The 19,115-nt window shown below is 32.8% G+C and overlaps 1 protein-coding gene across 3 annotated transcripts in view; it reads left to right on the forward strand.

Moving 5' to 3' along the window:
* FSTL5 (follistatin like 5) overlaps window positions 1–19,115 on the forward strand; it is a 796,843-nt gene that overhangs the window by 433,744 nt on the left and 343,984 nt on the right. For all 3 annotated transcript variants that reach the window (XM_043566311.1, XM_043566327.1, XM_043566320.1), the window contains exon 6: window positions 6,618–6,738. In XM_043566311.1, the coding sequence (XP_043422246.1) occupies window positions 6,618–6,738 (121 nt within the window). The remainder of the gene's footprint in view (window positions 1–6,617; window positions 6,739–19,115) is intronic.

A 19,115-nucleotide genomic window follows, 5' to 3' on the forward strand; every position in this document is an offset into this window, starting at 1 on the left:
GACACTAGAGCCAACTCCGTCTAAGGGCTTCCTTGTTTAGAGCAGCAAACATAGGGTTCTTAAAGTGAAATAGTGCTAACAGCTTGGAAAATCTACTCTTTTGGCCTCTCCCTATTTCATAAAATAACCACCCGTGGAATTTAAGTAAGCAAAATCATTCCCTTGTGATTCTGAGTTTAAATAAGCAGCTGTATTGAGTATATTGATTTAGCACTTTCTTCATTTAGATTCTGTCATCTTAATAAGCTGATTCACATTAGGCATGCATATTAGAATGAAATATTTCCCTAATGTGCACACATGCCAACTCTTTATTAAAATAATAAAAAGAGCTACTTGTTCACAGGATTTAGATTATTACGTTATACATATTTGACTTAAAATGCTATTTGCTCAATGACTACCATATGTGAATACATTTACGAAATTAAATAAAAAGCAAGAATAAATAAGACTAGATATTTTTAAGCTATCAGGATGGGCAGGGCAATGATGTTTTTGCAAACTTTGTACATACCAATTTTCTTTAGAAATTATTAGAGCTGTTAGGTAGGGAATGGACAGTTAATCTTTATTTTGAGTTGATAAAGCCTATTACAATTTTAAAGGCTTTTTAAGAGGTTCTGGTTTCTAGTCAACATATTTATTTACTATAAGATTGGTAAGAATTGTTTTGTCTAATGGATAAAAAGCTATTTTGGTGGGAACAAACTAAATACAAACAAATAAGCACTTGTATGGCTAGAAAAGGGAGATAAGTGAGAACTTCCAGGAATTGCCATGGTAATTAATCCTATTTAACATTTAAAACCCCATAAACCTTCTGGTATACAAAATAAGGCAGCAGAAACCAGGTATTTGACTGAGAATGGTAGTACCAAGGCCAGTAGGTAGATTTTAGTAGTACTGGCAATTTCCTTTGAAGCGCTAAAGATTTCAGAATAATAATAATAGCAACAGTTAGCACTTAACAGAAAAGTGAGGCCCCTAATTGTTGGTTTGGGTGCAGCTTGGGGCTACAATTAAGAAACAGTACTTCCAATTCTATCTGGAAACATTAATAACTAGTTTCAAATACTCTTTTTTTTTTAATGTTGTTCGTAATATGCACAAGACAATTGGAAAATTAAAATTTTGTCTTAAAAAATTTAAACATATCTTTTATAGCATCTTTCCTTTAGAATGTTAACGTGCTTTTAAAAATTTGGCATTCATATTCAGAGAATCCCTGTGAGCCATATAGGATGCCTTCAAAATAAGGTATTTTTTCTTCCCACCATGGGTTGAATAATGTTATCTCTTCAGTGAATTATTCAAAAGAATTCATGTTGGCCCTATTGATTTTTTAAACGTTTTCTAATGTGTTACGGATGTTAGGAAACCTAAAGACAACTTGAAAGATGTAATTAATTTTTATGTGATCCTTTTCTTCTAACACACCTATTGTATGATAGCATCAGTTATATATGATTAAACAATTATAATTTGTAATGTTAGTTTTTTACTCTGTCCGTTTACCTTATTTTTAGAGCACTGTTGGCAATCTGTAATTATTTTGTTTATTTAATTATTTGCTTGTTCCCACACATTCTCTCTAGAAAATTAACTCTATGAGGACAAAGACTATGTCATTCTTTTTTACTACTGTATCTCCAAAACTGTAGCACATTTCTAGGCACATGTCAGTTGTTAAAAAGAAAAAGGAAGGGGGAAGGGAGATAAGGAGAGAAGAAGGAAGTCAAATAGGAGATATTCAGAGAACTAAGTAGTAGGGAAGCCAACCCATAGTGAGTGTATGGGAGAGGCTTAAAGATAATGCCTAAAGATACATATTTCTAAAAAAAGTATATTTATTTCCTGACCCTTAGATTTTGATGTAATCTACATATTTGCCAAGTAAAGACTGAATATATCGTCTTCTCCTCAACTTCACAAATGTGATGTACTTTCTTTAAAATGGAGGAACACTGAACTCCGATCTACTAAGACCAGTGTGATTGTGACGTGGTCATGATTAGTTTGAGGAAAAATAGCTTGCAAAGGATAAGGAAGAGCTCACCTCTGATGAACACTTGAAATTTTGAGTGGTGTATCTTTTTTTTTTTTAATTTTTTTTTAACGTTTTATTTATTTTTGAGACAGAGAGAGACAGAGCATGAATGGGGGAGGGGCAGAGAGAGAGGGAGACACAGAATCGGAACCAGGCTCCAGGCTCTGAGCCATCAGCCCAGAGCCCCACGCAGGGCTCGAACTCACGGACCGCGAGATCGTGACCTGAGCTGAAGTCGGACGCTCAGCCAACTGAGTCACCCAGGCGCCCCGAGTGGTGTATCTTTCCATGAGTTTACAGTTGCTGTTTTTCCCTGTTTCCACCAAGGATAATAAAGAAAAAGATACAGAATTGGAAGATTCTACTTCATTGTGCTCCTATGCCCTCATGCCCATAGACTCATTACCATGATCTGACTTGAGACCATCAAAATTATGGATGTTATATCTCTTTTATGAGTCAATATAATAATCTTTGATTTCCAAGTCATGATATATTCCTGGAAAACCAATATTCATACAGGGATATATATATATATTCATATATATATTCATATATATATATAGCAGGGAGACAATCCTCTACACCTACCTCTGGCATTTTCCTTTTTTTTAATTCCAGTTTTATTTATCTTTAAATAAATTGTTATCTGACATACTATATATTTTACTTATATATTTATTTGTTCCCTTCTACTAGCATATAAATTTCACAAAAGAGGGTTTCTTATCTTGTTGGCTATTATCAGAGTCTAGGAAAGTGTCTGCAAATAGTAGATTTTCAAAAATGATTTGTTGAATGGATACCTGAATAAACAAATGAAGCAGAATAGTTTATGAAGGAGAATAGTTTAGTTTGGGGAGAGACAGTTTTTGTTTTGTTTTGTTTTGTTGTCCTGTTTGGGGACAAAAAAGAATACAGTATCAAAACATTGAATCATTCCTGAGTTATAATTCCTCATGCAACTTTGACAGTTCTATTACTTTGAAATTAAATATGTACCCCTCTGGAATACTGTGTATCTGAGCTCCCTGGATGACATACATTCTTCTAATACTTCTATTTTGTCACACTGACTCTAATCTCTGTGGAGCAGAGTATTCATGTAACTTGATTTTTGATCATTAAAGAAAGTGAGAATCTTTAACTTAATAATTATTATCATTATTTTAGCCTTAGAGAGTTCACCAAAGCACTGGTAAATTTGGAAAACATACTCAATATTTTACAATAGATAACAAATAAAATTATGAGTCACCTCCTTGACTAAAGCTTTATTGTAGGATACTTAGATAACATTGGTGCGTCTGGCTCTGTCATCATCTCTAGTTCAGAAATAACATGAGTGTTTTGAGGAAACTAGACTGGGAAGTTTTGAAAGCCAATGCCAGAAATAAACAAAAGAAATGCAGGCAACTATGAAAGCCCTACAAGTTTGGATCCTCTGTTCCAAAGAGTGCTTAATGTATTACTGTGCACTTGGGAAGGAAATCTGCTTATTTTCTATCATATTTTCTTTTTTTTTAAGTTATTTATTTATTTATTTATTTAGGGGTAGAGGAGAGGGAGAGAGAGAATCCCAAGCAGGTTCTGCACTGTCAGCACAGAGTACCTCAGGGCTTGATCTCATGAATCATGAGATCATGACCTGAGCCGAAATCAAGTGTCAGATGCTTAGCTGACTGAACCACCCAGGCACGCCTCTATCATACTTTCTTGCAGACAGTCAAATATGATCAAAGCTCTAGTTATTTAAAGCCATTTCTCCATGCTGGTTAAGAAGTCTTAGGAAAGTACCCTCCTCATTTGGAACACACCAGACTACTCAGCTCCCATCAGGAATTCTAAAGGGGAGAAGAAGTAACTAGGAAGTATGTTTTTAAGTAGGCTGTTTTATTGGCCAAAAAATAAATGAAGAAAATATATACTTGAACTATTGATGATGAGAGACAAATCTCCTGTCTCCTATATATGGGCATGGTCCCGTATAGGTGAAGAGGGTTTTTTGTTTGTTTGTTTGTTTGCTTGTTTGTTTAGAAAATTTCCTAGCCAGAACCATTTGCTTTTCTAGGACACACTAGTTGAAACAGCAGGTCCAGCTTAAGTTGTATAATCATGATCAAATCAAGATCAAGATCAAATCAAGATCAAGCTAGTCTAGTCTTAAGCCAGCATTCAGAAAAAAAGGTAGAAGTTCATTCTCTTTGTCTAATTAGACATGATTTAATCTGAGTAAACTATTAAAATAGAAAATATGAGACATAAAATGATGAATATTTTCTCCAGGTTTTTCCATCTCCTCTTTATGAACATGTATGAGAATAAAAATTACTGAAAAATATTATTAAAATACCTGAATACACCAAGCCTGAGTGTCACTGCATCCTTAAAATTACCATTATGCTAGCATTGCAGAACTTTAGGAAGAGCATAGTGAGGTAAAATGAAATATGCCACCACCCCCCCCACTACCACCCAGGGAAAGTCATTTTCCATGATCTAACAAATAACAGATGGAGAATGACTGAGAGCTCTGTTGCCTTCTAAATAGAAAAGCAGTATTAGTTTTCTCATTAGGCTTATAGGAGAAATGGCTTCAGCCGTTAGGTAGTTTTGTTAATCCCTACAGCTGGACTATGCAAAAGTGTAGGGCTTAATACTCACTCTCAGCAATATCTATTTATGTGGATCAATTAAAGCAGATAAATGTTTTGCCTATTTTCCCCCTCCAAGGCAGCAAACATCGGCTTAACCAATGAAATGTGAATATATAACACAAGAATAGAGAGCCCAGTATATTGTAGAAGTTATATTTAGCAACGTCTCTGTGTCATCATTGCTAAACCACTCAGGTGGCTACAGAAGAGGGCCGGAGGCTCTAGTGATCCATATGCTAAGCTCCATCCTCAGAGCTACCTCTATAGCTCATCCGCACTCAGGCAGAACTGAACTTTTAACATAGAAGTGTTCCCCAAAGGGTTATTAAAAAAAATAGCCAATAGCATCTGGGAATCTTTTGAAACTAGTATCACTGATCTGCTATTGATATAACAAAGAAAGTCTGGATTCACACTGTGAACACACAACAGAGCTTGTGCAAGCTGGCGTGGAAATCTGCAGTGAATTATTTGAATAAAAAACACATTATATTTAAAAAATCATTATTTTTAACTTAAAATGATTACTTTTAGCTATGTGTTATATGTTGTCTTACATCTAACTATGTGTGTATGTGTGCATGTATATGTGTGTGTATGTGTGTGTGTGTGTATACATGTCTATAAATATGATCTTCACAATAGCCATAAGAGTTAAATGTTACTATCTGTTATTCCTAACTGAGGAAAGGTTAAATAATTTGCCAGAAATTATAGAGCTATATTAAGTGCCATTGGCAGGTGCAGAAGCCAGAGCTGGCTGACTTCAGAGCTTGCATTTTCTAATTACATGGCACCACCTTTTAAAAAAAAAAAACACACACTACTGGCACCGGGGTGGCTCAGTTGGTTAAACGACTGACTTTGGCTCAGGTCATGATCTTAGAGTTCATGAGTTCGAGCCCCACTTTGGGCTCTGTGCTGACAGTGAGGAGTCTGCTTGGAATTCTTCCTCTCTCCCTCTCTGCCCCTCCTCCACTTGAGTTCGCTGTCTCTCAAAATAAATAAAACTTAAAAGAAGATGAAAAAACACAACTATAATGCACAGCTCCAACAATGTGAAATACTGTTTCTGTATGTGAGAGAATGTGAAAAGCTATGGACACAGCTATGCAGCCACCCAGATGGATAGGAATGTTTGAAAAATCTTGGGGAGCTCTTTTATGTGAGACACAATAGTCAAATCAGTAGAGTGTAAAAAAGCTACTGCCTCAGTCCATAGGACAGAGCACAGAGAAGAAAAGCAGTTTGATGATTTTTCTCACCCACACTTGGATAGATTTTAATCATCAATTGGTGCATTAATTCTCTCTGGCTCCTGGAAACAGTCATTTGCTTAATAGCTCTTTTGTGACCGAGGGAGTTAATGCACAATCCCAAATGGCTTAACTTCCAGCTGAGGAGGAGTTTGGGCAGAGAAAAAAAAACAAAACATCTAACTTCATTTTTCACAAATAATTTGAAGATGAAAGTTGGAACAAACGATCTCACTATTTTTGTTGAGAAAGAGCCCTGTTTTCTTTTGACAGAGGTCACTGAGACATAGGAGGCAATTTTCATGTGGAGACATTTCCTTGAGTCAGTATAAATGGAGCAAAGAAAATGAGTGAAATACAAAATGTCCTTGTAAAGCTCAGATTTTCTGGGACCTACTATGAGATTTTTGTATTAGAAAGTTTGGACAATTCTAAGTACCTATCTTAACTTTTTAACTTTATATCTTTGGAATGGTTCAAAATAATTGTCCAGTAACTGAAAATCAGCATTTTTCATAGGTTCAGTTCTTTGCCCTACTGCAGACTTAAAATGACTGCAGACTTAATAATCACTAAGTGATTATTATGTATGATTAATTATGCTATAGAAATGTTAAGACGGTTATAATTGTATGGTTATAATTTCCTTGTCAGGTGATAAAACAGGAAGAACTTGGCAAGGATCTTTCTGATTGTACTTTGTATGATCTACTGAAATACGATGATTTTAACTCTGACAAGCACCTGGCTCTTGAAGAATTTTATAGAACATTCCGTGAGTATAATATTCATTCTCTAATTCCTCTTCGTTCATTTTCCTGTTTCTTTACACAATCCAGAATGTTGCTTGATCTGAGAGTACAGGCTGTTTTTAAATTAAGAGAAGTGGTGTAAGTAAGATAAAGTGCTGCAGTGTACTGAAACATATGTAAAAGTTAAGGGATGCAGTAATCCTAAAATGAAAAGCTGGAAATACTTGATAACCCTGGATATCAGTTCTTACTGATTCTCATTGAAAACGTGAATTCCACAATGCTGTTTTTAAAGTTTGGGGGGAGTAGTAGCACTTGACTAGTCTTCACTGTATATAGAGAACAATTTAATTATTTACACAGTGACTTTCTGTTTTTCGTTTTTTGTTTTTACACTATAGGGAAACCAAGGTAGATTAATAGAGTTTGCATATATGTTAACAATAATTAGCATAACAATGGAAAATTGTATTTATATTAAGGTACTTTGGAATAATTTATGTATGTTTAAATTGCTTAAATACTTCTTAAAATCGACTATTTATGCTTTATAAAGCATAAATATGCTTTATATGCTTTATATGATTTATGATTTGTATATGCTTTATAAATCATATGTGAAATATGATTTATATATGCTTTATAAGTCACCAAAGAATCAAAGCTCAACAGGATTTAAGTCAGCACTGAAACCAGTATTTTTTTCTATCTTTCTATCTTCAATGTTATATATATGCACATTTATATATTGCTTTCAAAAAAGACAGGAAATAGGATATGTACTTGATGTAAAAAGATCTCTTTTGAATTATGCCTCTTCCATCTATCAGTGGTCTGATATTACGGAAATTACTTAAATTCCTGAAAATCCATATAAATATGAAGAGTAATGTTCTTGTCATATGATAATTTTATATTAAAACATTAAATTAGATTTTATGTAAGTTTTGAGAAAGCAAAATAATGTATGTGAAATAGTTGCAGGTGATGAAGCTTTAAGCCAAGATATCAGTATGCTCTTCAGATTTAATTAAATTACATTTCCATTTCCAATTAAAAGGCAGGATAGCAAGATGCAGAGTGACTCTATAAACAGTTAACCCCTTAAAAAATGTCACAATCAAGGATAGACACCTTTCAAAGACAACAACAGGAAAGCAGCATTATTATTCTACGTTTGTAGAAAGAAATTGAAACACAGAGAACTTAAGAACTAAGTGGCTGAGTTTATAATCAAAGCTATGTCAGACTGTGAAAGCTTTGTGTTTTCCACTAAACTTCACTCTGTAATAGGAATTATTTTGTGTACTTATGGTGGCAACGAGAAGATATTATGGTTTATCAGAAAAGAAATTATATTTATATTCTTCTATATCTATATTACATTAATATTGTCATATATTAATTTACAAATACCATATATAAGCTAGAAAGAGATACACATCACAGAAGGGACTACATAAAATATTAAGTTAGAATATAATCTCATTTGGGAAATCACGAAGACTTTTTGAAGGTGGTAGCAACTGAATGTGTCTCCAGGATGAGTGGATATGGACTTTGGGCAATAAAAGATAGGAAACTGGACAAAAAAGTATAGCATAAATAAAAACTCAAGTGCATCACATACCAGGGTATTTACGGAAATTAATTCAACTGTAAGGTCTGTTCCAGTATTGAAATTCTATGAAAATATATAAATTATTATTATTATTTTACTAACTTGTTTTATTAAACAATCAGTCTAATCTACCAGCTCCAATCTCTCACCCTTCTACTAGGCGGATACTTGGGTTTGACTAAATAAAAGTAATTGAAACTTGTAGCAAGAGCAGAACATATTTTTAATGGCATGCAATTTATCAAGCATCAGTAAGATAATTAAATAGATGTTTGTGAGAATTTTTATTAAAAATATTGTTGATGAAATGGTGGAGCTAGAAACTAAAACAATAAAAATAAAGTAGGAATCATATGTTATTTTTATGACAGTACAGCAAAGACTGAATAATGATCCCTGGCAATATCAGTAAATAAGAATCTTGTCTAGAATGCTGCTGCTTACCCTATCACAGGGAAAAAATGATACTGTGTTTTGAGATATGATTTGATGTTGCTAAGGAAGGCAAGGTAGATCAGTATATTGTTCTGATAAAGAAAATTTTGCAATTCAGAAATTTGTATCATCAGTAAAAACATTCAATAGAGAAATAATAAAATGTTGTCTGTGAAGGAGCTAAATTGTACTAGAAACTGTTGAAGTTGGATGGAAAAAAATCTATATGATTTGGGTTAACTCTTAGAAGTAACAATTTTATGGAAATTATATATAGTAAAGGCAATGAATTTAATGAATGTTATAATGTTTCTGCCATGAGGTCAAAATTATGCATCACACCCAAGGTCTACATTTTTAATATTCTGAGTCATAAAGAGATATTAAGTAATGAAAGCACTTGGCAATCAGCAATCGTATTATGAGCTTTCTTCCTTTTTGTGTAATTGTAAAACTATCCCTTAACAATGATAAAATAATGTTCATGTAGTCATTTAGAGAAGATAATGTTTTTCTAAGTAATGCTGGAATTATATGGAATATTTTAATATTCTTTGTGGTCTTACCAAGCGATTTTCTGGAAAGTATCACATTTTCAGTGTTGCACCTTGCTTAAATAGGTCATCAGACTATATAATGATCCTTTAGAGGTAGAAGAACTAATTTGTGTGGATAGTGTCTAGATTAGCAAAAAGTATTTATACTTCTTGAATAGAAAACATGTATCTATTTCTTTCTTTCCATCTATTATAATACTTTACAACTAAACCCAATTTGGTTTTGTGAAGTTTAGTGGCAGGCCTTTAATAATGGCATAATTTCAAAAAGTCACTGCATTATAAAATACTAAGGTAGTGTCATGAATAAAAATGTGTAACAATAGTGAGAAAAGCAATCTATTTGAAAATCATGTATTAAGTACTTATGTGTATAGAATGCTGTGATAGTTAAACCAACTTAGAAAGATTGTTTTCTTTCCCTTAGGAATATATAATCTCAGACAATGATAAAAATGACAGATCTAGTAAGGCTAAAATAATCTTTTTTTTTTTTATATCCAGAATGATTCCTCCAGATAACTCTTAAAATGAAAACCTAGAAAACTAAACAGTCCCTAAATTAATGTTCAAAAGAATAAACGAAGTCCAGAGAAGTTAAAAAACAAAAACAAAAACAAAACTTCTCTTAATCCATTAATTATTTACTGGTAGAGACAAGAATAGACAGAGTTGCATTATATTATTCTTTCTGCCATAGTATAAAATGGAAGAAAGAAGAGCAAAATGTAACGTGCAAACAAGAAAAGGTTAATGATAAAAAATAGTACATTATCAACCATTATAACACTAGTAAATTGTTATTACAGTTGGTAATAAGGTTTTCTGTAAAATAGCCTTTTTTTCCCCTTTTTGGATAAGAAGAGGGATTATTTTAATATTTGACACAGGCATTGGATGCTATTCTTAATTTTTCTCCAGAAATTTGGGTATTATTAAAAAGATATTTAAAATAAATTCTCAGTGTGAGCATCAAGCATTCTAAACCATGCCTTGTTTTATTAATAAATTTGGAAATCTATTTTGTGGGATCAAATAAATTTTAAATGAGGTCAGTGACACAGTTTTGAATACTTAGAGGAAATACTAAATCCTCTGGTCAGATGGCAAATTCTTTCACCCAGGCATTTTGTTGTCTTGAATAATTTCAGTTAAATGTATAGATTTTTCAGTGCAAAGGTTTCTTATAGAATTAAAAATGAGTAAACAGTGCCATTATTGACCATAAGGACTTGAATTAACATATGAGAAAACAGCACTTTATTTTCTTCGCACTCAAAATTAAATTAAAATCTTTGATTGTTTGATTTGCATGGAGCACTATATTTTTGCCTTAAGTCTATATAGGTAAATGCAATTTATTTGTTATCAAACATGACCATACACTGAATTGAGGCATTTAATTTTCATAAATGATACTCAGATAAATATATGTTTACCTATTTTTGCAGTCAAACTCAGTTAAGATAATAAATTTTTATTAAATGATTATTGGTTTTAGGAATTAGTTGTTTTTATTTCTAGCTAACAAAAAGTGGTGCAATTGGCTATCCAGAGAAAGAATATTTGTTTTGAGAATGCTTTCTATGTACTTTATTTTCTGAGTTAAATTATAAATTGCTCTGACTATAGTGCTAAGTCTTAAAATTATATGAAATGAAGAGTTTGCAATTCTGATAGATTCTTAAAATTCCATTAAATGGTTACGAGTTGCAGTTCCTAAATCCATGTACAAGTCCTTCAAGATATGTATGTATTCTATTAGTTCAAGTTCTAATGTTACACTTAAATAAATCTCTATCAATTCTAAATGATCTTTATGTGTGGAAAGTTTCCTAAAGAAAAGTGCTTCTACTAGGCATGAAAAAATTAGTTTTTTGCAAGCATAATGCATCAACTGTGAGCATTTATATTGAAACTAATTGTATAATAGCTCTCTCTCCATTCTTAAAAAGAATAGATAATTAGGATTCTAAAATTTTAAAATACTAAAAAAATACATGGCACAGTTATTTTAAATTACCTAAGTATTCATGATTATATTTAAAATGTCATATTTCTTTATATGAAACACTTCTTAATGGAATATAGATTTGATAATGACATTATGAGGAAAAAATCATTTTCTAGGAAGTCACAATTTCTATAATAAAAATATTACTTATTGGAACCATCTAATAATCACAGCAATGAAATATGAATATTATATTAATATTCATAGATTTTAGGTCATTAGTATATGAAAGACATTTATTTGAGAAAAATAACAGAGTTTAGTGAGAAGAATTAAAACTATTACAGTAATATGGGTTAAAGGTGAAAGGGTCAGGATTAAAAGAGAACAGTAATACAGAGAGGTGGTCATATTTGGGCAGTAACTTACAAGCAGAATCATTTCAACTTGAGTGATTACATATACATGAGATAGAGACAGTAGGGTCAAGGATAATGTCCAGCTATCTAGCTTGCATACTGAGGTGAACAATGGTACTATTTATTAAAGTAGGGCACACAGTAAGATAAGCAAGTTTGGGAACATATACTGAGTTGGATTTTCAGCATATTGGCATATTTACATAGAAACATTTGGTTGGAGAATATTGTGGCCTAGATCTCAAGTAGGAGTTCAGGGACACAAATAGAAATATGGGGCATACAGTTAAAACCTGCGCTGGCAGGTAATGGGGTACCCAAGGTGAGTATGTAAAGACAAAAGAGATGAGCAAAAGAGCAACAGGGAACTAAAATTTAAAATTAAGTAATGAAATTAAAAACCAAACAAACAGGGGCACCTGAGTGGCTCAGTCGGTTAAGTGCCTGACTCGATTTCGGCACAGGTCATGATCTTATGGTTCATGAAATCAAGTCCCACCTTGGGTGTAGAGTGCACAGCCTGCTTGGGATTCTCTCTCTCCCTCTCTCTCTGCCCTCCCCCACTTTCTCACATACACATGCACATGCTGTCTCTCCTAAAATAAATAAACTTTAATAACTTAATGAATAAATAAAAACAAACAACAACAACAAAAACAAAAATGCTTAGAGAAATAGGGAATAAACCAAAGGACTATGTATTTATAAAACTTTACTAGAATTTGTTGATGAGCAATTTCTATGACTGAGTTCAAAACAAGAGATATATGACAGATAAAGAAATGGCTACCAGTTTTGATCACAAGGAGGTGTGGGTGACTTTGGTCACAGCACTTTCAGCGGAGATGTAGGGGTAGAAGCAAAAGTTCTGGGGGTTGAGAGGTTAAATGTAGGGGAAAAAAGTAAAAGAAAAAAATGTGGAGGAAACTAGTGGAGCACACAAGCATACATCAAGTATATATTTAGATCAAATCCAAAATAGGTAACTCGTATATGGTTTTAGTAGTTAACATGATGGTTGCCTCTGGAGGAATTGGTGGGTGATGGGGTGAGAACACAAGGTGAGAAGAAGGTTTCCATGGTACTCACAGCATTCTACTTTTTAACCTCACAAAAATCCCACACTCATTTGGGAAATTCTGTATTAGACATTGCTACACCTACTATAGCATAGGCCCATGTACAGATCATTGTAGTAGGAGACCTCACAGCAACTTAAATTGCCTAGCATATGGGGGAAATAACTTTTTTACTACATACTGTGATTAAAAAAATTAACTCACTTGTTTGTATACTTGTAATTTTCTATGTTAGAGTTTATAGATATGCCCTGACAGTTTAGGTAAATAAAGGTCAGCATCATTCACTTACAGGTAATTTCCACTTTATGTTCTAAGTTCTTTAGACCTTTTAGGGAAAGGACTGTCCAAAATGATTGCTGAGACCCAACCTATAGACACATATTCCAAAAGGACAGATTTTGTCTTAAACAAGATAAATTGCACATACCAACTGTTAATAGACAACAGGTAAAGCAATACCAACTTGAAGTTTAATTTTAAAAATAATGAAAGTCTTATTTTTTTTTCCATTTGAAGATGACCCTTCCCTCCAGATTGCTAAGATTATCTTAATCTTTTGTAGTTAGTGCACATTTATGTTTCTCCTTTTACCTATAGCCTCCATAATGATTTCTCACTGGTAGTTTTCTCACTGGTAGCCTCCATAATGATTTCTCACTGGTCACTTGCTGACCTAACTACTTGGAACTCATAAAAGCAGAAATAGGTATTTTAGCTTCTCTTTTATTTCAAGTGAAAACCTCGTATTTATTTCTTAAAGTATTGACTCTGTGTCATATAGATATTGAGAGTAGGGCCTTTTGTGATGCAAAATAAAATTGAAATAAGAAACAATAAAATAGAAATTGATTAATCGTTCTTATTTTTCCATGCTGTACCCTGTCTTGTCAATCATGACTTAGTGGATCTGACTTAAAATTACTTTCCTCTGACTTCAGCATGGTGTTCAGCAATAGAGTTTGCCTAAGGCTGTTTTGGACTTTCAAAATCATTTCTGTAATTCATGGGTACTTTGGCTTTGTTAACCCCATGTTCTTTATACTAATTTCTCAGAAACTCCTTGAATTGAGCCTTGCGTTGTGCTTCTGTGGTTCTGAGCTCTATCTGGATGGCATCTTCTTCATAATGGAGTTCTTGTGGAGATCGCCAGCTTCACTGCTGCCCCAGTGTCATTTGGGCACGACGGTGTTGCTGCAGCCTGGCATCAAGGCCTTAGCTTCAATTTACTGTATCTCAGGGACACCTGGATAGCTCAGCCAATAGAACATAGGACTGATAATCTTAGGGTCTTAAATTCAAGCCCTATGTTGGGTGTGGAGCCCACTTAAAAAAAAATAGAAAGTATCTCATATTTCTGAACTGAGTTTCTACCAGTGGGATTTGATTTTAACTGACTAAATCTTGTTCAATAATTTAAAACAATTTGAATGTAATGTATCATGTTTTAATTTGTAGCTGTTTTTGAATTCTCTAGTTAAGGTTAGTCTGAGAATGCATTTCATTTACATTTACCAGGTAAAAGTTTCTTTATAGGATTCTGCTCTGTCAAATGATCCACCATGGAGACATTTATCTACAAAGTGAATGTTATGATATATAAAACCAAGTGCTTTTTAAATAGATAAGATAATAATACATGTTTAGGCAATTAATCTTTAATTTTTTTTAATTCAAGGATTTGAAAGCTAGCACTTAGAAAACACATTTTTGTTAAATGTATTTTAATATATAGTTGTTATTACCTTCACATTTTTTTTTAAACCAGCCAGAGGCTTATCCTCTTAGTTAAGAGAGTTCTATCACTTTCATATTGTGGTCACATGGCTATAACCAGATAAAACAAGAAGTTTTAAGTAGGCCTTATCAATATCATGTAGAAACAATAAGACTTAAGCTGGATAATATTAGTTTGAATCTATTTGTCTTGTTAAAAAAGAGGAAATGAATCAGAACAAGAGAAATGGAATTTTGAATTTTAATAAATTTTAAGCCAAATCACATATTAATAAAGTTTGGCCAACAAACTTCAATTTTATTAAGTACCATAATTCCATATCCTTTTTAACAATGACAATTTATTTTGGTTCTTGTAGTAGTTAAAACAGAAAGGCACAAGAGAGAAAATAGGAATCAATTTTAGTTCCACCATTTAGGTATAATCACTTTGATATACATATATGCACATTTTTTATGAAAATGTGACTATATTATTATATCCTCAAGATTTACTTTAATTATTCCTAATTTTAATTAATTAGGGTAAGATATCTCACTATTGATTAGCTTAACATATTTTTAATGGCTTGCATTGTGTGAAGTTACCATAATTATAAAAATTATAATCATAACACTCCATTTATTACTATTACCAAGCTATTATTTCTCTTTGAAGACCAACATTGTCCATTTAACATATAATACATGCAAAAATGGTAGTCATCCTAGAAACGTTTAATTTTCTAGCAGTCACATTAAAAAAAAAAAAGAAACAAGTAGGGCGCCTGGGTGGCTCAGTAGGTTAGGTGTCCGACTTCAGCTTAGGTTATGATCTCCAGGTGGGTGAGTTCAAGCCTAGTATCTGACTCTCCTTCCAACACAAAGCCTGTTTCAGATCCTCTGTCCCCACCTCACTCTGCCTCTTCCCTGCTTGCACTCTCTCTCTCAAAAATAAATAAACATTTAAAAAAACGATTTAAAAGAAACACGTAAAATTGATTTTATTAACACTTTATTTATCCCTATAGACCAAAAAAATATTATTATCACAACATATGATCATTATGAAAATGAAGGAAATACATTATCGTCTCTTCCTATCAAGTTTTAAAATCTAGCATATATTTTATTTTAATTTATTTATTATATTGTACTCATTTTTTAATTTTATATTTTGATTTATATTAGGATATTATACAATTTTCAAATTAACAACAGAATATTTTTAGTATGTGATTTTGAAGCATAACGAAATATAAATCTAGCATATATTTTACACTTACAACATATCTCATTTCTCATTTTGGGCTATCTACATTCTGAATGCTCAGTAGTCATTGACTACCATCTTGGACAGTATTATATTAGAGTGTTAAAATCTCTACCTAAAATTCTATTCCAGTGTTTCTATAATAAAACTGTATTTATTCAGGGACAACATAGGTGTGTATGTAGGAAATCTACAGTTTCTATCATCTATCTATCTATCGATCTATTTTTTATGATTAAAGTATAATCGGCATACAATGTTATATTAATTTCAAGTGTACAGCATATTTATTTGACAATTCAGTTATTTTGAATAGGAGGTTAAGCACATATTCTACTTGTAAATAAACAACAGAGTATGAATTTCATGCTAATATCTATTTTTCAGGAAGCCAGAAAGGTACACATTTATAGGATAAATGTAGTCATCTAAGCAACATAATTATATCCTCAACATAAGTAAGATGTTTATTTTAAAAACATAATTCAATAATATATATTTAATGCCACCCACCTTAAACCACTCTCTCCCAAATGTGTTATCAAAGGATCATTTAAATCATATATCCTCTGCTCACAGTTAGCACCTTAATTTTTTTTTCTGGATTTTTAATAATCTCATTCTTAAGGTCTATTTTTCCCCTCTGATTTAAATTTTTTTTTCAACGTTTATTTATTTTTTGGGGGACAAAGAGAGACAGAGCATGAACGGGGGAGGGGCAGAGAGAGAGGGAGACACAGAATCGGAAACAGGCTCCAGGCTCTGAGCCATCAGCCCAGAGCCTGACGCAGGGCTCGAACTCACGGACCGCGAGATCGTGACCTGGCTGAAGTCGGACGCCCAACCGACTGCGCCACCCAGGCGCCCCTTTCCCCTCTGATTTAAAACAAATGCACCAATCATATACATCTTCCAGTGAGAAGCTGTTCAATCTGAGAATGAAAGGTATTACTGAGTGAGTTTAGTCTAACACTAAGCAATGAAACACTTTCAAAGAGCCTGTAAGACCTTATGCACCACAAGGATTAATGTTTATATTCATTTTTTTTTTGAAGTATTAAAAACAGCTCTGGAGTACTTTTACCTCTGAGAATCCTAGGGGATTTAATGCACTACACTGAACATAACCCAATATTATTTAATACTTAGGAGTTACTGAAATATCTTGTAGTGCCTCAGGGTCACCACAATAAAAGAAAAATGCATGTACATATGTAAGTATTTATTGTTAACAAGGTATATGCCAAATACCTTATTAACACATCTTACAGTTATTCAGTCCTGATACTTTGTATGGCAATTCCTCTTACAGATATTCCAAAACCAATAACAAATTAGTTTGTAACAAACACTTTAAGAATTGACAGAATAAATTAATACACATCCATTGTTATACTTTTATACAAGTAATTGATTCGATGAATATTACCTATATAAATTATATATGCCTGACACTGTGTTTAGTAATGCTCAATCTTTTGATTGTTTATTTTATTCAAAAACAGTCTTTCATTTCTTAAGGAAATCCTATTACAACTCTCTCCCTTAGTTTATAATAGACTTACAATAAGTCTGTAGTAAGTCTTAGTATAAGTTTATAATGGACTAACTCTGTAGTGCTATATGATGAATGAATATTTAGCATAATCTATCATTGATATCATTAGCAGATTTTGGAATGATAATTTCTTATAAAATATATTTATCTTATAATTCTAATGAATATTCATTATATCTTTAGGTGACGATTTAAAAAATAGATCAAGGAGTACCTGGGTGGCTTAGTTGCTTAAGTGTCTGATTTCGACTCAGGTCATGATCTCATGGTTCTTGGGTTTGAACCCCACATTGAGTTCTGCACCGACAGTGGGGAGCTTGCTTGGGATTCTCTCTCTCTCCCTCTGCCTCTTTCTCTCTCTCTCAAAATAAATAAATAAACTTTAAATAAAATAAAATAAGTAAAATGAAAAGTAGATTGAAATTAAATAGATTTCTTAACAAAGAGGGAAAGGAGACATTACACCAAGTGCTGTTTAGCTGCCTGATTGAGGATTTTGTGAGGCATGGAATACTATATATCATCTGCAATGTGCTCACTGGGTAATGTGTTCATCCTAATGGAAATTGTTCCTATAAAAAGGAAGGAAATTGCAGTAAACTTGTTACTGATCATTTAAGTAATGCAAATAGGCCCTTGGTGGTGGTGACCAGATAAGATGGGAAAAAAGCATCAATGATGTTTAAAGCATTATGGAAGCTACAGATTGCAAATCATCTTGAGAGGTAGTTTACATTTATAGCAACTGCCTGGAGGACAGAGTAGGATAACTCTTTCTTCTGACTGTTGCTATAATTGGTCATTAATTATAGTAATATATTATTAAATAAATAAGAAAATTAGACATTTTAGTATATGGTATATTGTACTTAGTCTATTCCTAAAAGAGAAATATTTTCAACTAAACATAAAATTTAAAAAGACAAGATAGGATGAAAAAAGGGGAAAGCAAGCCAGAGAAGCAGACAGAGAGACAGACAGTGACATAAGAAAAAAGACAGAGAAAAGAGATTGAAGAGAGAAAGATGCAAGCCAGGCAAAGAAGAGTAAGTGTGGTTTATTTTATGCAAGTATTTTGTAGTTTAAAACTTAGCTGTTCAGTGATCCAGGGGTACACTTTTACATATTTCGATTAATATTTCCATTACAGTTACTAACTTTATACACAACAACCAACATGTGTTATACTCTTATGTGACATTCACAAGGTTAGTCACTACAAATATAAAAATAGATAAGAAAGCTTTCTTCTCAACTCCAGGAAATTAAACAGAAGAAAACAATTAGAAAATAATATGGCACGGATCAAAAGTGACTTGTATAAAATACTAGAAAAAAAAGGCCACTCTAAGGGATGGATTCTAAGCAGAAATAACTTCTGAATTAAGCATACCCTCATACAGGAGTTCTGGATGAGAAAATGAAACCATGTGCTTTTCTGCTAAGCAGAGCATTATCAGCAAAGACTGAGGTGTGGGAAATTACAAGCAATGTCAGAGTTGAGGGAGATGGAGTGAAAAGGGGGAATTAGTAAAAAAAAAGCTCAGGAGGGAACTAAGAAGAGCTAGATTTTGAAACTCCATGAATGCAATATTGAGGAACTGAGATAATCTGTATAGTGGTAGGCAAGAAAGATACTGGTAGAAATATGGAATTGTCAGATCTAAATTTGGAAAGATCACTTAGAAAGCTGAGAGCAAAAGGCAGTTAAGAAACAAGATTGGGCACATTAGTGCAATCAGTGGTGTGTTGAAGTCAGTGATTAAGTTTTTAGAAATTTTACTGTTG

Source organism: Prionailurus bengalensis, chromosome B1, assembly GCF_016509475.1.
Source record: "Prionailurus bengalensis isolate Pbe53 chromosome B1, Fcat_Pben_1.1_paternal_pri, whole genome shotgun sequence".
Lineage (NCBI taxonomy): Eukaryota > Metazoa > Chordata > Mammalia > Carnivora > Felidae > Prionailurus > Prionailurus bengalensis.